The sequence below is a fragment of the Balaenoptera ricei genome, chromosome 1 (assembly GCF_028023285.1).
Source record: "Balaenoptera ricei isolate mBalRic1 chromosome 1, mBalRic1.hap2, whole genome shotgun sequence".
NCBI classification, from domain to species: Eukaryota; Metazoa; Chordata; class Mammalia; order Artiodactyla; family Balaenopteridae; genus Balaenoptera; species Balaenoptera ricei.
Genome location: NC_082639.1, coordinates 60,657,766 through 60,675,674, shown reverse-complemented (window position 1 = coordinate 60,675,674; position 17,909 = coordinate 60,657,766). Strand labels below are relative to the sequence as shown.

Below are 17,909 nucleotides of genomic sequence, written 5' to 3'. Positions count from 1 at the left end.
GAAAACCTAAAAAAAATAGTACCCGATATTGTGTGTGTGTGTGTGTGTATGAGAGAGAGTCTTGAGTTTGAATTTTTCTGAGAAATTGTCACAAACAGATTTGTAACATTTGCTAGCAACATTCATGGTTTTATAAAGAACACAGAGTGATGGCCTGCTAGAGAATCTGTCTTGATCACAACTTAGCAATAATTATTTTGCACACCAATTGCAAAATACTTATTGCTAAGTTGAATGACACCACAAGTAAGGCTGAAAATTTATGTCCAAAGACTTGCTATAAAAGATGGATAATTTAAAACAAACAGAAGGACAGCAAGTAAAGTGTTACAAGTCAAGAACATAATGATAAAATAAAGGAAAAATCAAATTTGGAGATTGAGACTTGCACACGACTTAACAACCTTTTCTTTCACAGGTGATTTCTGGCTTAATGAACATCAACAGAAGTAAGTGGAGTCTTGAATATGTCCATCATTCACTTATTTTACAGGGAGGTGACACAATTGGATAATCAGCATTCTGTTGGGAGGGGGGAGGCACGCAAGGAGCGTTGCAAAGGGATGCAGGCATTTTAAGCAACGGTTCCTCACAGCTTTCTTCTCTTCCCTCAGCTGCTTAGGGCTCCACACCCCAACCCAACCTTGGTGGTTTTCTCATTTGTTGTACCTAAAAACAGAGCTTCCCAACCTCTTTACATCATGGCACAGATAGAAAACGATCGTGTTTGTTCTGAATAATGGGGTATAGGTGAGTAAAATAGATAAGGCCTCTCCAAGCCCCAAGTGAAAGCAATAAGTTACAAGTCCCTGTGCTCTGAGAGGATCGATATCTCAGTACTTGTGGGAACTAAGCTGGCTGTTGAATGGAAAACACTGACCTAGAAATTGCTCCCAGGAATACAAAATTAAGACTCTCCATACATGATAAAAAATAATACTTTAGGTACTAGTTGATACCCAAAATCTAGAGATAGTACAGTACCACAAGCATTAATAAACAAAGAAACAAACAAAAAACCACTATTGGAGTACAGAAATAGCTTTCAAGTAACTCTTCTCTCATTCTCAGTACAAATTCTTCCTAATTTACATTCTAATATTTAGTCCCAGATTCTACAACCAAACCTATCATGGAAAGCTTTTGGAAGTCTGAGAAGCGATGAAAAAGATGATGAAATAGAAAATAAGGCAAATAAAACAAGCCAAAAGCTGTATTCAAAAGAATGAAACCATGGTGGACACCTTCTATATTTGCTTTAAAATGTGTGGCCATGTTGTGTACAATTTAAATTGTTTAGGAGATATTTTTCTTTTCTGACAAGAGAAGAAGCGTACTTCGTAAGCAAACCCAAGATGGTGCACTAAAATTGGCACATTTGAGGTCATAGAGAAGTTATAAAGCACCAACCCCCAAAGAAGTTTGACTGAATTTGCTAAGAACATACTGTATTAGTAGTGGGTGATCATGTGGCCAGAGGAAACTGTTTCCTTTGGAGGAAAACACCAGAGGATTTAAATAGTTTTACCTAGACTTCAGGAAAGAACACTGTGTTTTCTTTCTACTTTTGCTTGGGTTTAAAAGAAGCAAAGATTAAATGATTGGCAGAGAAACACCATGAATAAGTAGGCCTTTGGTGGAATTAGTAAAGGGGAGGCTCACACAAGGATGGTGGCTAAGCTCTGAGAGTGAGGATATAATTAGCTTAGAAGAAGTAAACAGAAAATTTTGGTTTTTTAAAACAATGCTCTAGACAGTAGAGGCCCTGAAGTTCCAAAGGCCTACGAACCAAAATAGCTTGAGGCCACAGGTCACCAGAGGTGCTCTGGGCTCTGTGCCAATACCCAGACATTCTGACTGAAAGAAGGGAGGTTGGGGGACATTGTAAACTACCCCTTGACTCTAATTGTCACTTTATGAGACATAGTTTGAAATACATTCCATACTCACTTTATAATAAAGTAAAATCTGATTATAATATTAGGCTAATTATTTGTGCACATAGATAAAATGAAAAATTAGGAGTTTATGCTAGATAACTTGTTACTGCCAGATGTCAGCTAGAAATAAAGCTGTATACAGATATACACATATTCAGATGTGGACTAGTTTTAGAATTATATAGTCAAGGCTATATGCTAGGCACACTTAATTCCTGATGTTTTAAGTTTTGGAGAGCTCATTTAAAAATATATATTTTAAATAATTTGTGGCAAGTATCTTCCCACATATTTGGAATGAGCATATTTGAAGGAAACTCGTTAAAATAATGGCAGATAAGGCACAAAATATTTGGAAAAGTGAAGCTAATTAGAGAACGATTAAACTGGCAGATGTCATAATTAAACTGAACAACTGGAACATCAGAATTTTAAATCACACATTCACCTGAGGCTGAGAGAGAGAGAGCAGAGTCTCTTTCTCTCTGTGATTGGGTACTAGGTGGTTGATACAACTGAGAGGTTTAGTCAAAAATTGTAGAAACTGCTTAAAATAAACTCAAAGCTTTTGTTTTTCTTGTATTGTTTAAATTTAGAGCATTATTTCAAATTAATTCTCTCAAAAGCCTATGAAAAGGGGTGTTAAAAGTTTTATCAACAGTTTATTAATATTTTTTATGAATAGTTATATCAGTACAACAGGTGTAAAAATGGACTGTCCAGAGCGTGTGGTCATCCAAGCTAGACTTGCTGACTTAGATATATAATATAGATATAAGGGCGCCATCTGGTGGCAGCTCTTCCAAACTGCAGACATGTTCCTAAAAAGTGTGGATCTGTCCTACTACGTATGAGGATACTATTGATATGCTAGACTTGAATCCAGTAATTTAAACAGAGGGTCTTATTGGGATGAAACATATGATTTGTTGCTTTATCAGGGTGGGTTACTGAGGGAAGCGGTAGACTCTTCTCTGGAGGTTTAATTCCCTGAAGGTCAATAGATGAACCAGATCCTCTCAAGGTCCTTTTCTGTCTTATGATAGAACAATAATTTCCCTCATTTTCTCGCAGAACTTTTACCTATGGCTATATTGTTTGATATTGGCCTTTATTTCAGAAAAGTTCTATGGTAATATTTTTTTTTTGAGCTTTAGTGATTTAGCTTTAGCTTTTTTATGAGTTTTAGTGATTTTTTTCCCTTTACTGAGAAGTTACATGACTAAAAAAAATTACCCACTATATTACAAAAATATTTTCTGGCACAAATAGTGATTAAATGAAAGATATTTCTAATATATGCCTTATTTTTCATTTTGAATTCTTCTTTCTACTTCTGGAAGAGTATCAGGGAGGTCAGCTACCAAGCAGAGCTGAAAGATCACTCTTCCTGCCAGGAGGGGAGGGAGAGGAAGGGAATTCTGGGGCCGGCTGAAGAAGGGGTGTGGTCACCGGGAGACCAGAAGGTGTGTCTGAATTTGGGTCTGATCTCTAACGTCCAGTTTCTTTCATTCCTCTCTACCAGCCTTTTGTCTCCATTCTTTTCCCTTTCTCATTCTTGCCCCCTTAATGACTTAATCATTTCTCCCCTTCATCCAGCCTGTTCTTACTCTTCCTCACTTTTCTAAAATACTCTTACTGAAAATATTTAAAGAACTACTATTCTAAAATACTCTTACCCACTTACTACTCACTTGTTACTCTCTCAATTAATATTACCCTTTTCATTTTCACTTCATTTTTGTTCAAACAGAAATCGGCATTGTTTTCCTCATGTAAATATATAGACACTGGGCTATAAGACCAAGGTGTAGGCTTCTGGGCAGTTGGAGGCACCCTACTATCAAAGAAAATGATGGAAGTTTCCATCAAGATATACCTAACGGCTTCTAGATACAAAATTTCATGAAAAGAAGCCCTAATCATCCTGGTAGCAAGTTCTCCTTATATAAAGAAATTAAAAGGCAGAGGCAGATGGAGTAATTAGTATTTAGTATTATTAGTATAAACAAAACAGTAAATGAGAAATGGATTTAATGTTTGAGACGATTTCACTCAATTCTGTATTCAATTTTCTATGAAACCCAAATAGAAAAATATGGAAAATACCATTGAGAGAAAGCTAAGAAAGAAATGCTTTATTTCCAAGGAAAGCAAGATCCTATGAGGTAATAAAGAAACTCTGGTTAGGAGGTTATCAACCTAGTGTTCTCCTCCCTTAGACACTTTGTTTTTTTTTTTTTTTTCAGGGGTTGAATTATATTATTTTTGCCTCTAATGAAGGCAATGTATCTAATAAAGCCAATGCCAATGGCAGTATAAATAGTTTTCTTTCTACTTTGAGATCAGTAGGCCAGATTTAGACCTCTATAAAAGTTTGGGATGGGGTGTGCGGTTTTATCAAGGTAACCAGATTTTCTGTGATCTATGTAAATAGTTCATCATGTTAAGTTTAAAGCTTTTGCAGCGGCCTGAGAATTCTGGCTGGAGTGTATGGCATTTCACTTTAAGGATGAATATGGTGGAATCTGTCCATGAAATGATCCAAAATGCAGTGTGAAAGTATTGTTATGCTGAACTATGGCCAAAGGCCTGTGGACAGACTTTTCTTATTCTAGAACAGGCAGCATGAGGCAGTGGTTTCATCAAATTTTAGAGCTAAAATAGGATTGGGGATTCCCTCTTCCCAACTACCTTTCCCTAGCCCCATCCCTATCACAACTTCCTTTACTATTGCCCACATCTCCAAATTTTAAAGATAGCCTTGGCAAAGTAATCTACCAAGTCACAGTGTTCAGGTGGAAGAACCTTAAGTATGGACCTAAAACCAGATCTAACGATGTACTTTGTCTCCTTAGTTCACAGCGTTGCTTCACCTCTCCAGACCTCGGGCCTCTGGTAAAATGAGGGAACTGGGCTTAATTATCTCTAAAAGGTGCCTGTAAGACCAAGACCATGGCACTAAAAGTTCAACCTTATGCACTCATTTCTCTGAGAGATTTCTGGCATCAATCTGCATGACTCCTTCGAAGAAAAGAAGACCCAAACAAATCAAAAGGATAGATATGATATACTCCAATTCAGTGAACAAAAGCCATTTCTTAAACTTTTTGGACAGTGTTAAGGTCCTTAGAACACATAAAAGGGAAATTAAATACAACTGTTGAAACACAGCACAATAACCTAAAAGGTCTTAGAAGAAATGCTGAGGAGGAGAGGAGGATTGGGCTAAAAGGGAGAATTGAAGAAAGAAAAATTAGGAATGAACTGAGAAAATGAAAGTTTCATGGTTTAAGTTTATTATGTAAATTGAACATCAGCTTCCTGTTAATTCAGTATTTATTAAATGTGTTTATGTGCCAGGCCTATCATCCACTTAATCATTGTACAAATATTTATTGAGCATCTACTATGCTTCTGACACTATGACAGGCACTAAGGATACATACTAAAGAAAACCAGATGTGCCCTCTCAAAGCTGTTCTGTCTAGAATGCCTCTTTTAAGTATTGTCTGATCCTCTCAAGGAGCATACAGGTGATAGGAGAGGAAAAAACAAATATATATCAAACCTCTATGACCGTTGATAGAATGTGGTAAGTACTGTAAAACATACCAAAAATAACATGATGGTATTAATATGAGGGAGAGAAATTTCTTCTAATTAAGATTAGGGAAAGTTTCATGGTGGTAATGTTTGAGCTGGACCCTGAAGGCTGCATGTAATTTTGATAATGTAGAAAGAGAATGGGGAGAGGAACACATTCCAGTAGAGGGACCATTATGGGCAAAGGTTGAGATTAGAAAGTACTCAGTGAATGGTAAGGATTTTTAGGTGTCTAAAACACTGAGTATGTATAGATTGGGTGAAGAAAAACAAGCAATTCCTAGATTCAGATAATCAAACTTTCCTTGGAAGAATAAATAGATGTCTATGATATGTGAATATGTGTGATCCTACCTCATGCAAACAGTATTTTCATGGGCTGGGCTGAACAGCACACAGTGAAAGTACTCTTCACCACACTGAAGAAACTGAAGTAAATAAACATGAAGTGCAGCCAGCTGAATGAATATTCAACTCATTGCATTTCTGAGGGGGTCACTCTAATATCGGACCCTATGGACTCACATGCTTCCTGACAGTCTATAAGAGGCAGTGGTCATAGGAGGGACTCTTTGGGGACATTCAACATCGAAGAATCTCTTCAATCAAACATGCCAAGCCTTTTAAAATACTGACTTCTGTCTCTTTCCTCCATCATGTCAGAGGCATATAGACACAGTGCTGAGCCAGGTTGAGGGACATCATCTTTTCTAATAGCCTCTCTCTTCTTTGGAGCGAGCAGATTGGCAAAATTCTCTTTCGCAGATTCGAAGGATTATAGCTGCTATTTATCTTGTCCAGTAAGGCATCCACTCTTGCCACTTCTAGCCTGTCAAATATCGTCCTAAGTCTTGGAAAACATTCATATGGCCTCCCAAAGGCCATAGGACCCAGTGGGGAGACCTATCTGTAGCTCCAAATGGAGAAACCATGCTCAAACCCAAAAGAGATTTGACTAGATAAAGCTGCTGCTTCCTTTGGCAATACATGGGCTGAGGGCAGGGACAAAGGGACTCACCACATGGCCTTGCACTGTCTTTGATCTGGAAGTTCTCTCATCTTTCCACTTGATTGTGAGATTCTGTGCAGAGGAGACCATGTTACAGCCCTTGCAGCGCCTGGTATGTAGTAGATGCTCAACGAATATTTATTAACATTGCATTTAATGTTTTTGTTATATTCTTCAATAAAGTGTCCCCAAATGTTTTGAATTTATGAATGACATACCTTAGGCATCTGAGATTCAGCTACAGTAACTGTTCTCCTATGGAGGAATTGTGGAGGTTGGTGATGAAAATAAGTCTCTGTACTAAGATATTTTACTCTAGGTATAGAGATACTTGACTACCTGTGGACTGCTTACTCATCATGCTATTTTAAAGCAGGAAAAAAACTGGCACAAATAATACAATTGTGCAACAGTGATAGTTTTAAGAAAAAAATATTTGTATTTTCAAAAGTAGAGAAAGGTTGGGTGATTCATTTAACTTTTTTTCCCAACATCCTTTCCTACACACATTGAAAATTATGCTAGCTTAAAGAATGAAACATTTTAAAACCTCCCCACTGCCCCCCCCCCCCAAAAAAAGGACGAGGCCTACAACCTCAAGAGTCACAGGATTTCAGTGCTTTCTACATAAACACTGCTTGAATTTCACAATCTTCCACTCTGAGGTGCTGCTATTAACAAAAACAAAATTCGGCAAAAAAAGTGAGTTTTGCAGCCCAGGCTAATTTGGGGAGATATTTGTGTGGCTGCAGAGATACCCTTCTCATCTGTGCCTGCCTTACATCCAGGTCCACTTCTTATCTTGTTCAGTGCTCAACGGGTTGTTACAAAGCATGAGCTGACTGTTACACAGCAAAATCCAACAGGGGAAACACTACCAGATAAAGTAATGCTTATAAAGTTGGAGCCAGTGAATTATTTTCCTTCTCTGTTTTCCTCTCTTTACTTCCCACAGAACTGCTCTCAGGGAAGATTATGATAATCACATAGTTAAAAGCCCAAAGGCTTCAATATTCCTAGGTTTTCATTTACTCTTTTTAATCAAAACTTAGAGTGGACTTTTCCCCTCCATTTATCAGAAATCTCCAAATTCTCCAAAGTAAAAGTTGTACAATTTATACCCTCACAGGATAGTGTTTCCAAACCATTCTCTTGCAGACAGTGTCAAAGGTGAAGACGATTGCAACCTGTCCCCATAACAATCAGCCGGGAGCCTCAGAGAGAGTCCTCAATACGGTAAAGTTCAACATTTTAAAAACAGAAGTGGAAACAGTTCTATTAAGGCATTGCCACCTTCACCCTTGCATACAAGCTTTGTTTGATGTTGTCAAACACATGATAAGTGCTTTCACCTTTGAGCCTTTGTTAATGCTACTATTCCAAGTTCCTTGATCACCCAAGAAAATTCCTCCCAAACTGGGAGCTGGAACCATCAGCTGATACTCAGGGGTCTCCAAACAGAACTCTAAGGGGGCCTCTTATTCTTGTGTCAGCAGGATAGAAGCAGCCATTTACTGCCTTTGGAACATCACGGGGAGTTGAAGGAATGGATGTACAGTGGCAACAGCAGTGAGGAAGAGAGGTCAGTTTTGCATACTAGAAACAAAAATGCCCCCCAAGAACGTTCCGAATATAACTAGAAAATTTGATTGTATCTGCCTTAGTTTTATACAGTGTGGTGTTTCAAAAAATATTCTCTGAATAGTTTAGTTCAAATGAAGCTGAAAGATTGCATAGGAGAGCTGATACACAGGATCTCCTATAATATTGCCCTACATGCTTTCTTTGGTGCACATTTATTTTTCCACAGCCCACATTCTATTTTCTTGCTCTAATGTATACTTGGGGAATGGTTTTGCTGAGCGATGGGGAAATACTCTGGGCCAAGTCAGGATGCTTTTCTTAATGGAAGGTGTATTGCTAAGGAAAAAAGTTCATGCAAGTGATCTTGAATCTGAAGATTTCCCGCCAATTCCCAGATGATCAGGTAACTACAACCATAAGAGAGGGCACATCACCAACCCAGTGTTTGAACATTTTATTAAGCCTCAGAATGATTTAGCATTTCTGTGAGAGGAACTTTACTAGACACTCAGCCCTACTTTTCTTGATACTACATGAAGGACTCATCTTCTTAACTTGTTAGATTTCATTATTTGCATAACTTTTTACTGACCCAGTGTTTCAATAGACCTGCTGTTTGGTCAGTATATCAGGAATCAGTCGAATATGTTGTATGATTGAATTTACCAAAGATTTAGAGTGGTGGTCTTATGCCAACATGGCTTTTTATCTGGTTATGTTGTATTGCCCTTTGATAAGAGCGTATTCGTCAGAATACACCTTCTTGATCTGTGTGCCAGTGAGGGGCAGAAATTTACTGAGGACGGCATTAAAAGCCAATGGAAAGACAAGTTGGCAAACACACTATATTTTCCAAAGCTTTAAATTGTGGTGGAGATATTAAATCAATTTTATGATTAAAAGTAAAATGTTTTTCTGGCTTCCTTCATCAATTATTTTGGCAAATTCAGATACTTTTCACCTAATATGTGAATATGTAAAACTAATTTCTTCAAACCCTTCCTCCCTTTGAATATTCCCTCTCTTTAGCTCTCCCAGTAAAAGGTATTTCAGTCCTGCTTTTAAAAAGTAATTATATTAGTGATATATGTGTAATCATCTTTAAGATTAAGAACTAATTAATGCTCATTTGTCACCCTCTCTTTAAAACTGCTTTCCATCCCAAAAACACAATCCAACATAAGGTCCCAAAACAACCAGGGCTGTTTGACATCTATGTAATTACAATTCTTATTAACTGGAACACATATATTTTATAGATTTCAATGAACAATAAATTAGCATGATATACATATTTGTATATTATATTGACTTTCAATATTCCTTGTCAAAAGTAACCTTATATTTTGAAATTGTTATGTTTGTTTAGGTAGCTTGTGTTGTCTGGCAGGCTGAAATTATCATAATAGAGCTTTTGTGACAATGTAAGATAAGCCATGTAAATAGTTTTAAAAACTGTCCACTAATGCCTATTTGGCTTGCAAAATCTGCAGCAATTCTACTAATAATTTTTAGTGCTTACTCTTTCCACCTCTGAGTTTTCTCATTCCCCTCTGTTAGGTACAAGACAGCTTCCTCAGCAGAAAGATTCCAATAAAAATCAAAGACCAAGGTGCGTCTATTGGAGTCATCATGAATTCCACTCCTTTTTTGTGGTTGTTGGTTTTTCTTCTTTTTAAAGGCACACCCTTAACTTTTGTTTGTTTGTTTTTGTTAACATAAACCAGATTCTAATTTCAGAGAGTAAAGCCAATTATCCAAAAAAGACAATACTCAGAAATCAGTGTATTATTGGTTTTGGTCACCCATGGAATCAATTAGACTTTTTTCCCCTGTAAGTGATCAGTGAATTTTTTCAGTCCACCTAAAAAAAAATACCTCTTTTCAATACTACCTGCCTTTTTTCAGTATGCAGCATGGCAGTACAATTGACAATGAGGTGCTTGGGCACATCAGATTTCTTATCCAGTTGGTCAGGGTTCCCTTTTCTCTTTTCCTCATTTCCTGAGAATAGGAAGGATTAAAGCATGGCCCAAGACAATGTTGTCACATCAGGAGTGGTAGAGGTGTTTACTAGGATTATGATCCTCTCAGCTTGGCCTCAGAAGCATCTCCTGAAGCCCTGGGTTTGATGTGGAAACCTGACATGAGAAAAAAGACTTGGGAGGTCCTTTATCTGGCTCTTCTTCCACCTCTCCCATAAAAGATTAAACAAAACTGATGGGATGATTGGAGGTGCTTCATTGCCACTGAACTACACCCATGGGTTTGTTTTTCCTTTTAGTGATCTTGGGAGGCCAGTGAGGGCCTCTATCTTGATTAATGATGATCATCCTATAACAGTGGCTGGATATGGTGGTTTGGTGTGAGGTTTTGACAAAGAAAAAATTAGGCTCTGAAAGACATTTCTCATCAGAAACTGTCAATATATTAAAATGCATTTAAAAGTTACTTCTGGGAAGCATATTAAAGAGGCCAATCATTTAATCATTTGCTAAATGTCAAAGCCTACAAAATCATAGTATAATGTCACTCTGACATAAAGCAACATCAAAATTAGTGCATCATCTATAAAGTGAAGTATCATTTGCCTTCAAGTGACAAATTCTATTGCCAAAAAAATACCACTGTACTTCTAATAAGTGACACTCATTTTAATAGACCCTACAAAAATACAATATTTTCAATGTCCCCATAAAACAGTTAACTTACAAATATTACTCTCAGAGCTTTGGTGACATCCATATGTGACACTATTGTGAAAATCCTAACAAAATACTTGGAACACTAGCATGTAAAGTAAGTCCATTATATATATTTTAAAAAAGAGAGCTATGTGAAAATATGAGAGAGAATGCATATAACCAACTCTGGGAAATTATTCTGGAATTTCAAATTAATATTTTAATCAAATTAATGACTAATATATAAAAGAAATATTTTTAAAGGATTATAAAATGAATTTTGATCATTTATAGAGGGAAACATTTCCAATGTAAATATAACTAATTCTATACTACTTATGCTAATCTTTGTTTTCAGTGAGACAATTTAGAATTGTATATACTTTGAAACTTTGGGGGAAAAAAGGTATTTTCTCTATTTCTGCCCTCAAAAGCAGGCACAGAAATTAATAATACAGGTAGACCATGGCTCTGAGAAGTTATATTTGAAGTTTCATATTTAATTACCAAAGTTTTTTATCACCCACCATAACTTTCTAACAATAGTCTTTCTTAATGATAAATTTTATCAATACCCAAAACTCATTTTAAATGATTTAAAAGTAGCAAATTGGATAAAGCAACACACAAATAAATTCCACATTTACAAGTAAAGAAATCACAGGGGCTACAGTTTATAATCAACATAAACTTGAAAGAAATAAAGCAACACCTTTCCTGCCACCCATCATTCACTGCTTACATTTGGGGTGAAAAAGATTTATCTACAATGACCTTTAGTCTGTTTCTTAACTCTGCATATTTTGTAATTAGCTAAAGGCATTGAACAAATTAGTTTGTCCTATTTTTATTCAGGTCCCAGAGATAAATGGCTAATTTATGAAATATTTCACTCTGTGTTATGAGAATTTAGCAAATGAATATGGAACCAAATATAAACACTTTATACCATATGTACAGTTGCTTTCATAAGGCATTATCTTGTAATTTTTATTGAAAAAGATTCAATATAGTAAAGTCTTATTTTAAGATATATTTTCTTTCTCAATCCGAGATGTTTAGTTTATGAAAATATTGTTTTTTCTCTATATTCTTTTTGTATATATGCCAACATGTACCTTGTGCTAGAAATATTTTATGGGAATTACAATTCTTTATATTTGTATTTTCTATATAAAGGCATATACAACTTTGAGGCAGTGTTTCTGATGGAGAGCAGAATTCGTAAAGAGCTTGTGTGTGCTTCCGTGCTCCGAAATTATATGAAGTCCACTTCAAGAAGAAACTTATTTGATTGAAAAAAAAAAAAAAACCAAAACCAAAACTGCACCAATGCACAGCCAGAGGCTGACAGTTAAAATAATACATAACCACATGAACATCATATTTATATAGTTAACATTTTTAAGGATGACCAGTGCTAACATATAGTATTATACATTTGGCACTAATGTTTGCCATTGGTCCAGCAATTGGCAAAATTTGTCTCTATGTATAAATTTATTTTTGAACATTAGGTCTGGCTAGACGTATCTTCACTATTTATAAAAAATATTTAGACAGTAAGCTCACGTTGAATAACTAGGTCTACTGTGTTCTGGAAACTCTTCAGTAGTAATACAGCTTTTTCATGTTCCATATGTACAAAACTATGTCCATTTGCCTGTAAACACACAAATAAAACAGGGCAATCAATGTAAGATACTTGTTTATCGCATTATCATTGTTTCTAACAATAAAATTCAAGGGAGTATTGAGCAACCAAAAGCCATGTGTTTTTAAAATTCACAGCAGAATTGCAATTATGGAAACAACTAATTTCACCCAGCTTCAACTCAATTTATTAATTCAACAAATATTTATCAAGTATCTAGTATATCTTACTTAGGATTGTCCTAGTATAGTCCTGGTCACTGTGCTAATCATAGAGGTATACTGGTCAGTAACAGACAGATACATTTGAAATACGATAGTTATTTTGTTGTTGTTCTGATTTGTTTGCAGGAACTTAGTTGAGATGGTTCGGAAGTGTTCATAGGACCACTGCCTTTTTGTTGCGTAATCACTGATATAAACCCATCAACATGGTCAAATGTTTCACTCATGCAAACCATATAGTATAGTTAAATCTTATTTTGATCCACTGAAAAGTTCTTAATTTACACATTTTTATATTAAAAAGATAATTTTTATTTCCCTCATTGTTGAATGCAAATGTATTCATTATTTATACCAGTGGTTCTCAATCCCATCCAGAAATGAATTAATTTCTGTGTGACCTAGATTCATCTTGTTATTTTATAAATGAAAGAGCTACACCTCAGAGAGGCCAAGCAACATGACTAAGGTCACACAGCTAAGCTAGGGCTGAGTCATCTGATACCATAATATTCTTATTATTTCTCTCAATACTTCACTGACATCATAACACTACAATTGTTTCTAGTGATTTGAACTGATATTTCATTGATCATGATAAAATAATCAACATTTTCCCTTTAAAATTGTTGCTATATCACCTCCTACCATAATTTTTTTCTTTACAGTGTTTGCAAAGCTGTAATTCTCATTCAGATTCCTAACAGGTTTAATTTAACTTATTCGAGTACTGGTAAAAATAACATTTAGTCCTAAATTTGGATCTACCAAAATGCTAAATCTCTCATTCTTATAGTTTTAACTCTGGCTTAATTGTGTTGTTGTAGTTACATGTGAACTATCTCAAAAGTAGAAAGACTAAGTCAGACTATCTGCTAGGGCAATGAGACTTGAGAGGAAATAAATTAAAAAGGAGAAAACTTTTAGGGTAGAATCAATAGATTTGGCATCTGATTGGACAAGGGTATAAAAACAAACAAGAATCAAACTGTGATGCCATTAACAGAAAATGGAAACCTTGGAGGAACAGCAGGCTTAGTTGGGAAGACAACGGAGTTTGTGGTACTGACGACACATGCAAGGAAAATGTTGCACATATATTTAGAAATAAGAGACTGGAGTTCAGGAAGGAGGTCAGGGTGGCAGCATTAGAAACAGAAGTGAGGTTTTACCGCACTCTGGTACTTACCACATGGAATGCTGAGAGAATTATCAGAGAATAAGTTTAAAAGGGAGCATTGTGAAAGAAGGGAAATCTAACTAGGGGAGCAGGATGGAGCCATGGCTTTGGATGTGTAGAATAGAACTTAAAGACAGTGTTTGCCATTGACCTGGACATCTAGGTAAATTTGTCTGAAGTGAGGGAGGGAAAGGTGAAACGGGGCCCAATTCTTCCTGCTAGAGGATGGCAGAAAGCAGCCGCCAGCCTGATGGCTGAACTAAAGAACGAGGATACCAATGCATTGAGGGGAGGGAACAGGAAAACTGGCAGGAGGAGAGCTGGAAAGGGTCATCCTGAAGGCGATCAAGGTAGAGGGCTCATAAAGGTAGCAGGAAATTCAAGAGGATCAGGTATTTCCTAGTGGCTTCAATTAACCCTAGTTTTCTGAGGCACAGAGGAAAGAGCAGAGAAAAAGCATAGCTTGATTAATTCTGTCCTGGAATCTGGGTCTGTTTCCACGAAACAAGGCTTCAAGATGTTCAGACCCCCAGTCCAGGTTCTGATTCAAGGCCAGGGAGACTCCTTGTATAAATTAGCTTTTCATATTGCTTTAAAGCATTGGCTTTTAGTTTTCATGCTTTGTAAGTACAAATGATAGTTATATAGTTGGAAACACAAAGAGTTGATTTCCCAGAAGGAAATAAGCAGGTTGATAAATTAGACCACTGTGTCAAATAAACATTAGGACTCTACCTGTAATTCTAGTCCCCAGAAATGTTTTGGCTCTAACCCAGAATTTTGGTGAATCTCAAGAGGCTTATTTAAAAGACCACAACTAGGGACTGCCTGGGAATGGCTTCAAATTACCGAAAGGATTCTGAAAGATCAGAAAGCAAATTATTTTAGAAAGTTTATTAAAGATTAAATGAGTTAATATATGTTAACTGCTTAGGACAAGGCCTGGCACACTGTAAACGATCAATAAATGTTAGCTACTACTATTAATATTACTTCACTATTACTTTCTTGAATTTAAGAAATACAATTTTCATTAAGCCATAAGAGTAGAAGGACGAAATGTCAGAGGAAGGAACTGTTTAGTTAACCTTAACTTTTTTTTAAAGATGAAAATGTGAGGATCAGAGAGTTACACGAAATATCCAAGCTCACACAGCTAGTGGCTAGATGGGAATTTATGTCACAACTCTCTGTATCTTGACACAATTCATTTCATTGGTGTTGTGAGGTTGAAACAAATGTTTTAGGTTCATTAAATGAATTCACTTGTTAAGATTAATTGCCTTATTTCTTGATATGGAACATTATGGTAGGCCTGATACCAGGGGAGGTAATGACAGAGGGGTTTGAATGGAAGGAGAAGATAGAATCTCAGTTCTAGAGAACTTTCTTTTATATTCTTAGGACAGAAGAGCCAAGAGAATTTATATTGTATTTATTCAAATGAATATGGCTATCTGGCTTACATCTTAGGTGGTTCAGACAGGGAATCAGACAATTATGTTACTACATGTGAGCAGGGCTTTTCCAATTAACATGAAGTTCAGAAAAATCACAATATTTCAACTAGAAAGGTTTTGTGGTTGTTTCATGTGTGTGAATAGAAGAGCTTAGGAAATAAAGGAGGATACTATTTAATATTAATTGCAGAGTATAAATCTGATGATGCTTTGAAACGTAAATGTGTATAACCTACATTTATGCATTTGACATTTTGAATATGTGTATAATATAAATACAAAAGATGATTTGAAGAACAAATGTTATATTAATAAAGTTTTAAAATATGTTGCCACATTTGGCTACATATATGTTTTATATAAACACACAGACTATCATGGATTATAATAAAATGTGTGCAATTTTGAGGAAACTGCAACTTAAGTGAATGGCTTAAGTCAAAATGAAGTTAATAAGAAAACAATCTATGAAAGAAAAGATATTCTAAAAATTTTATGCTTCAAGAATATATAATTAATGGATTTCTGGCTTTAGCTGATTTGAAGTATAAAGGATCATTTTACAATAGTTTTTATGTTTTTTCCAGAAGGTATCCTTCCTTGTTTTAATTCCACTTGACATCTGTGCCACAAAAGGTTTTTTAATTGCCCCTTTGCATGATTTAGACATGATAAGATGGAAGGTTAATGAAAATAACATTTGCAATTCTAACAAAAAGTAGACCTTTGCGATTATAGTTCATCAATTTACTGTAAAACGTAGTCGGTTTCTGGATTTCATCCTCTTATTCCTTCCTGAATTTATCTTTGATTTCCTTCTGCTAAATGTTTTGTTAAGTGGATAAATTATGGATGTTTATATCACAGAATTTCTCCAGCGGATGTTGTAATTCTCCCAGGAATTCTGTTGTATTCTGATTATTCAAAGCTCTAAATTTAAAAACTAGTTTCTGAGAAGGCTTGGCCACAAAATTGGTGGGATTACCCAATAAGAAGGACAGCATGATTCTTTTAAGAATCCAAAAGAGAAATGGGATTAGAGACTTGGTGTATGATTTTAAATTGATTTAAACAAACCCTCAAGGGACAAACATTTAAAGGGCCAGTATACATGTATCTTGTATGTTAGATATACATTAGTACATTAATATGTATCCTTTGAATGCCTATAGCTCTTGGGATGAGGGAAAATGAAAATATAGAGCAACCATATTAGAGTTATTGGGCAAGCCTTCATGTTTTCTAATCCTGACAGCCAGACATTATGAGACCAAACAGTGGGAATCTTAGGTAATTATAATTATGTTTCACATTAACCACCTGGAATTTCCCATTGCAGAATTTTAATCTGATAGAGTAGTCTCATTAAATATTATGATATATTTAGGGCTGAGTATACTGTATAAGCAGTACTCCAATAACTGTATGCCAAGTCATTTGAAAAATTTTCCTATCAAAAAATCTGACCTACAGACCTTAAATTCTTAGAGAGTTCCAATGAAAAATTTACACTGCACTTCTTAAATGTGAGGAAGTTTGAAGTCCCAAGTGGCTTTTACTGTAGTATTAAAAAATATTCATGGCAATAGAATTAGAAATGAAAAAGGAGAAGTAACAACTGACACTGCAGAAATACAAAGGATCCTGAGAGATTACTACAAGCAACTATATGCCAATAAAATGGACAACCTGGAAGAAACGGACAAATTCTTAGAAATGCACAACCTTCCGAGACTGAACCAGGAAGAAATAGAAAATATAAACAGACCAATCACAAGCATTGAAATTGAAACTGTGATTAAAAATCTTCCAACAAACAAAAACCCAGGACCAGATGGCTTCACAGGCGAATTCTATCAAACATTTAGAGAAGACCTAACACCTATCCTTCTCAAACTCTTCCAAAATATAGCAGAGGGAGGAACACTCCCAAATTCATTCTATGAGACCATCATCACCCTGATACCAAAACCGGACAAAGATGTCACAAAGAAAGAAAACTACAGGCCAGTATCACTGATGAACATAGCTGTAAAAATCCTCAACAAAATACTAGCAAACAGAATCCAACAGCACATTAAAAGGATCATACACCATGATCAAGTGGGGTTTATCCCAGGAATGCAAGGATTCTTCAATATATGCAAATCAATCAATGTGATACACCATATTAACAAATTGAAGGAGAAAAACCATATGATCATCTCAATAGATGCAGAGAAAGCTTTCCACAAAATTCAACACCCATTTATGATAAAAACTCTCCAGAAAGTAGGCATAGAGGGAACTTACCTCAACATAATAAAGGCCATATATGACAAACCCACAGCCAACATCGTCCTCAATGGTGAAAAACTGAAACCATTTCCACTAAGATCAGGAACAAGACAAGGTTGCCCACTCTCACCACTCTTATTCAACATAGTTTTGAAAGTTTTAGCCACAGCAATCAGAGAAGAAAAAGAAATAAAAGGAATCCAAATCGGAAGAGAAGAAGTAAAGCTGTCACTGTTTGCAGATGACATGATACTATACATAGAGAATCCTAAAGATGCTACCAGAAAACTA

At 35.8% G+C, this 17,909-nt stretch overlaps 1 protein-coding gene across 1 annotated transcript in view; it reads right to left on the bottom strand.

The window, feature by feature from the left end:
* Positions 1-12,378: 12,378 nt before the first annotated feature.
* Positions 12,379-17,909, bottom strand: part of LRRC7 (leucine rich repeat containing 7) — a 496,206-nt gene continuing 490,675 nt past the window's right edge. Inside the window, exon 27 of the mRNA XM_059899299.1 lies at positions 12,379-12,486. Coding sequence (XP_059755282.1) covers positions 12,379-12,486 — 108 coding nt within the window. The remainder of the gene's footprint in view (positions 12,487-17,909) is intronic.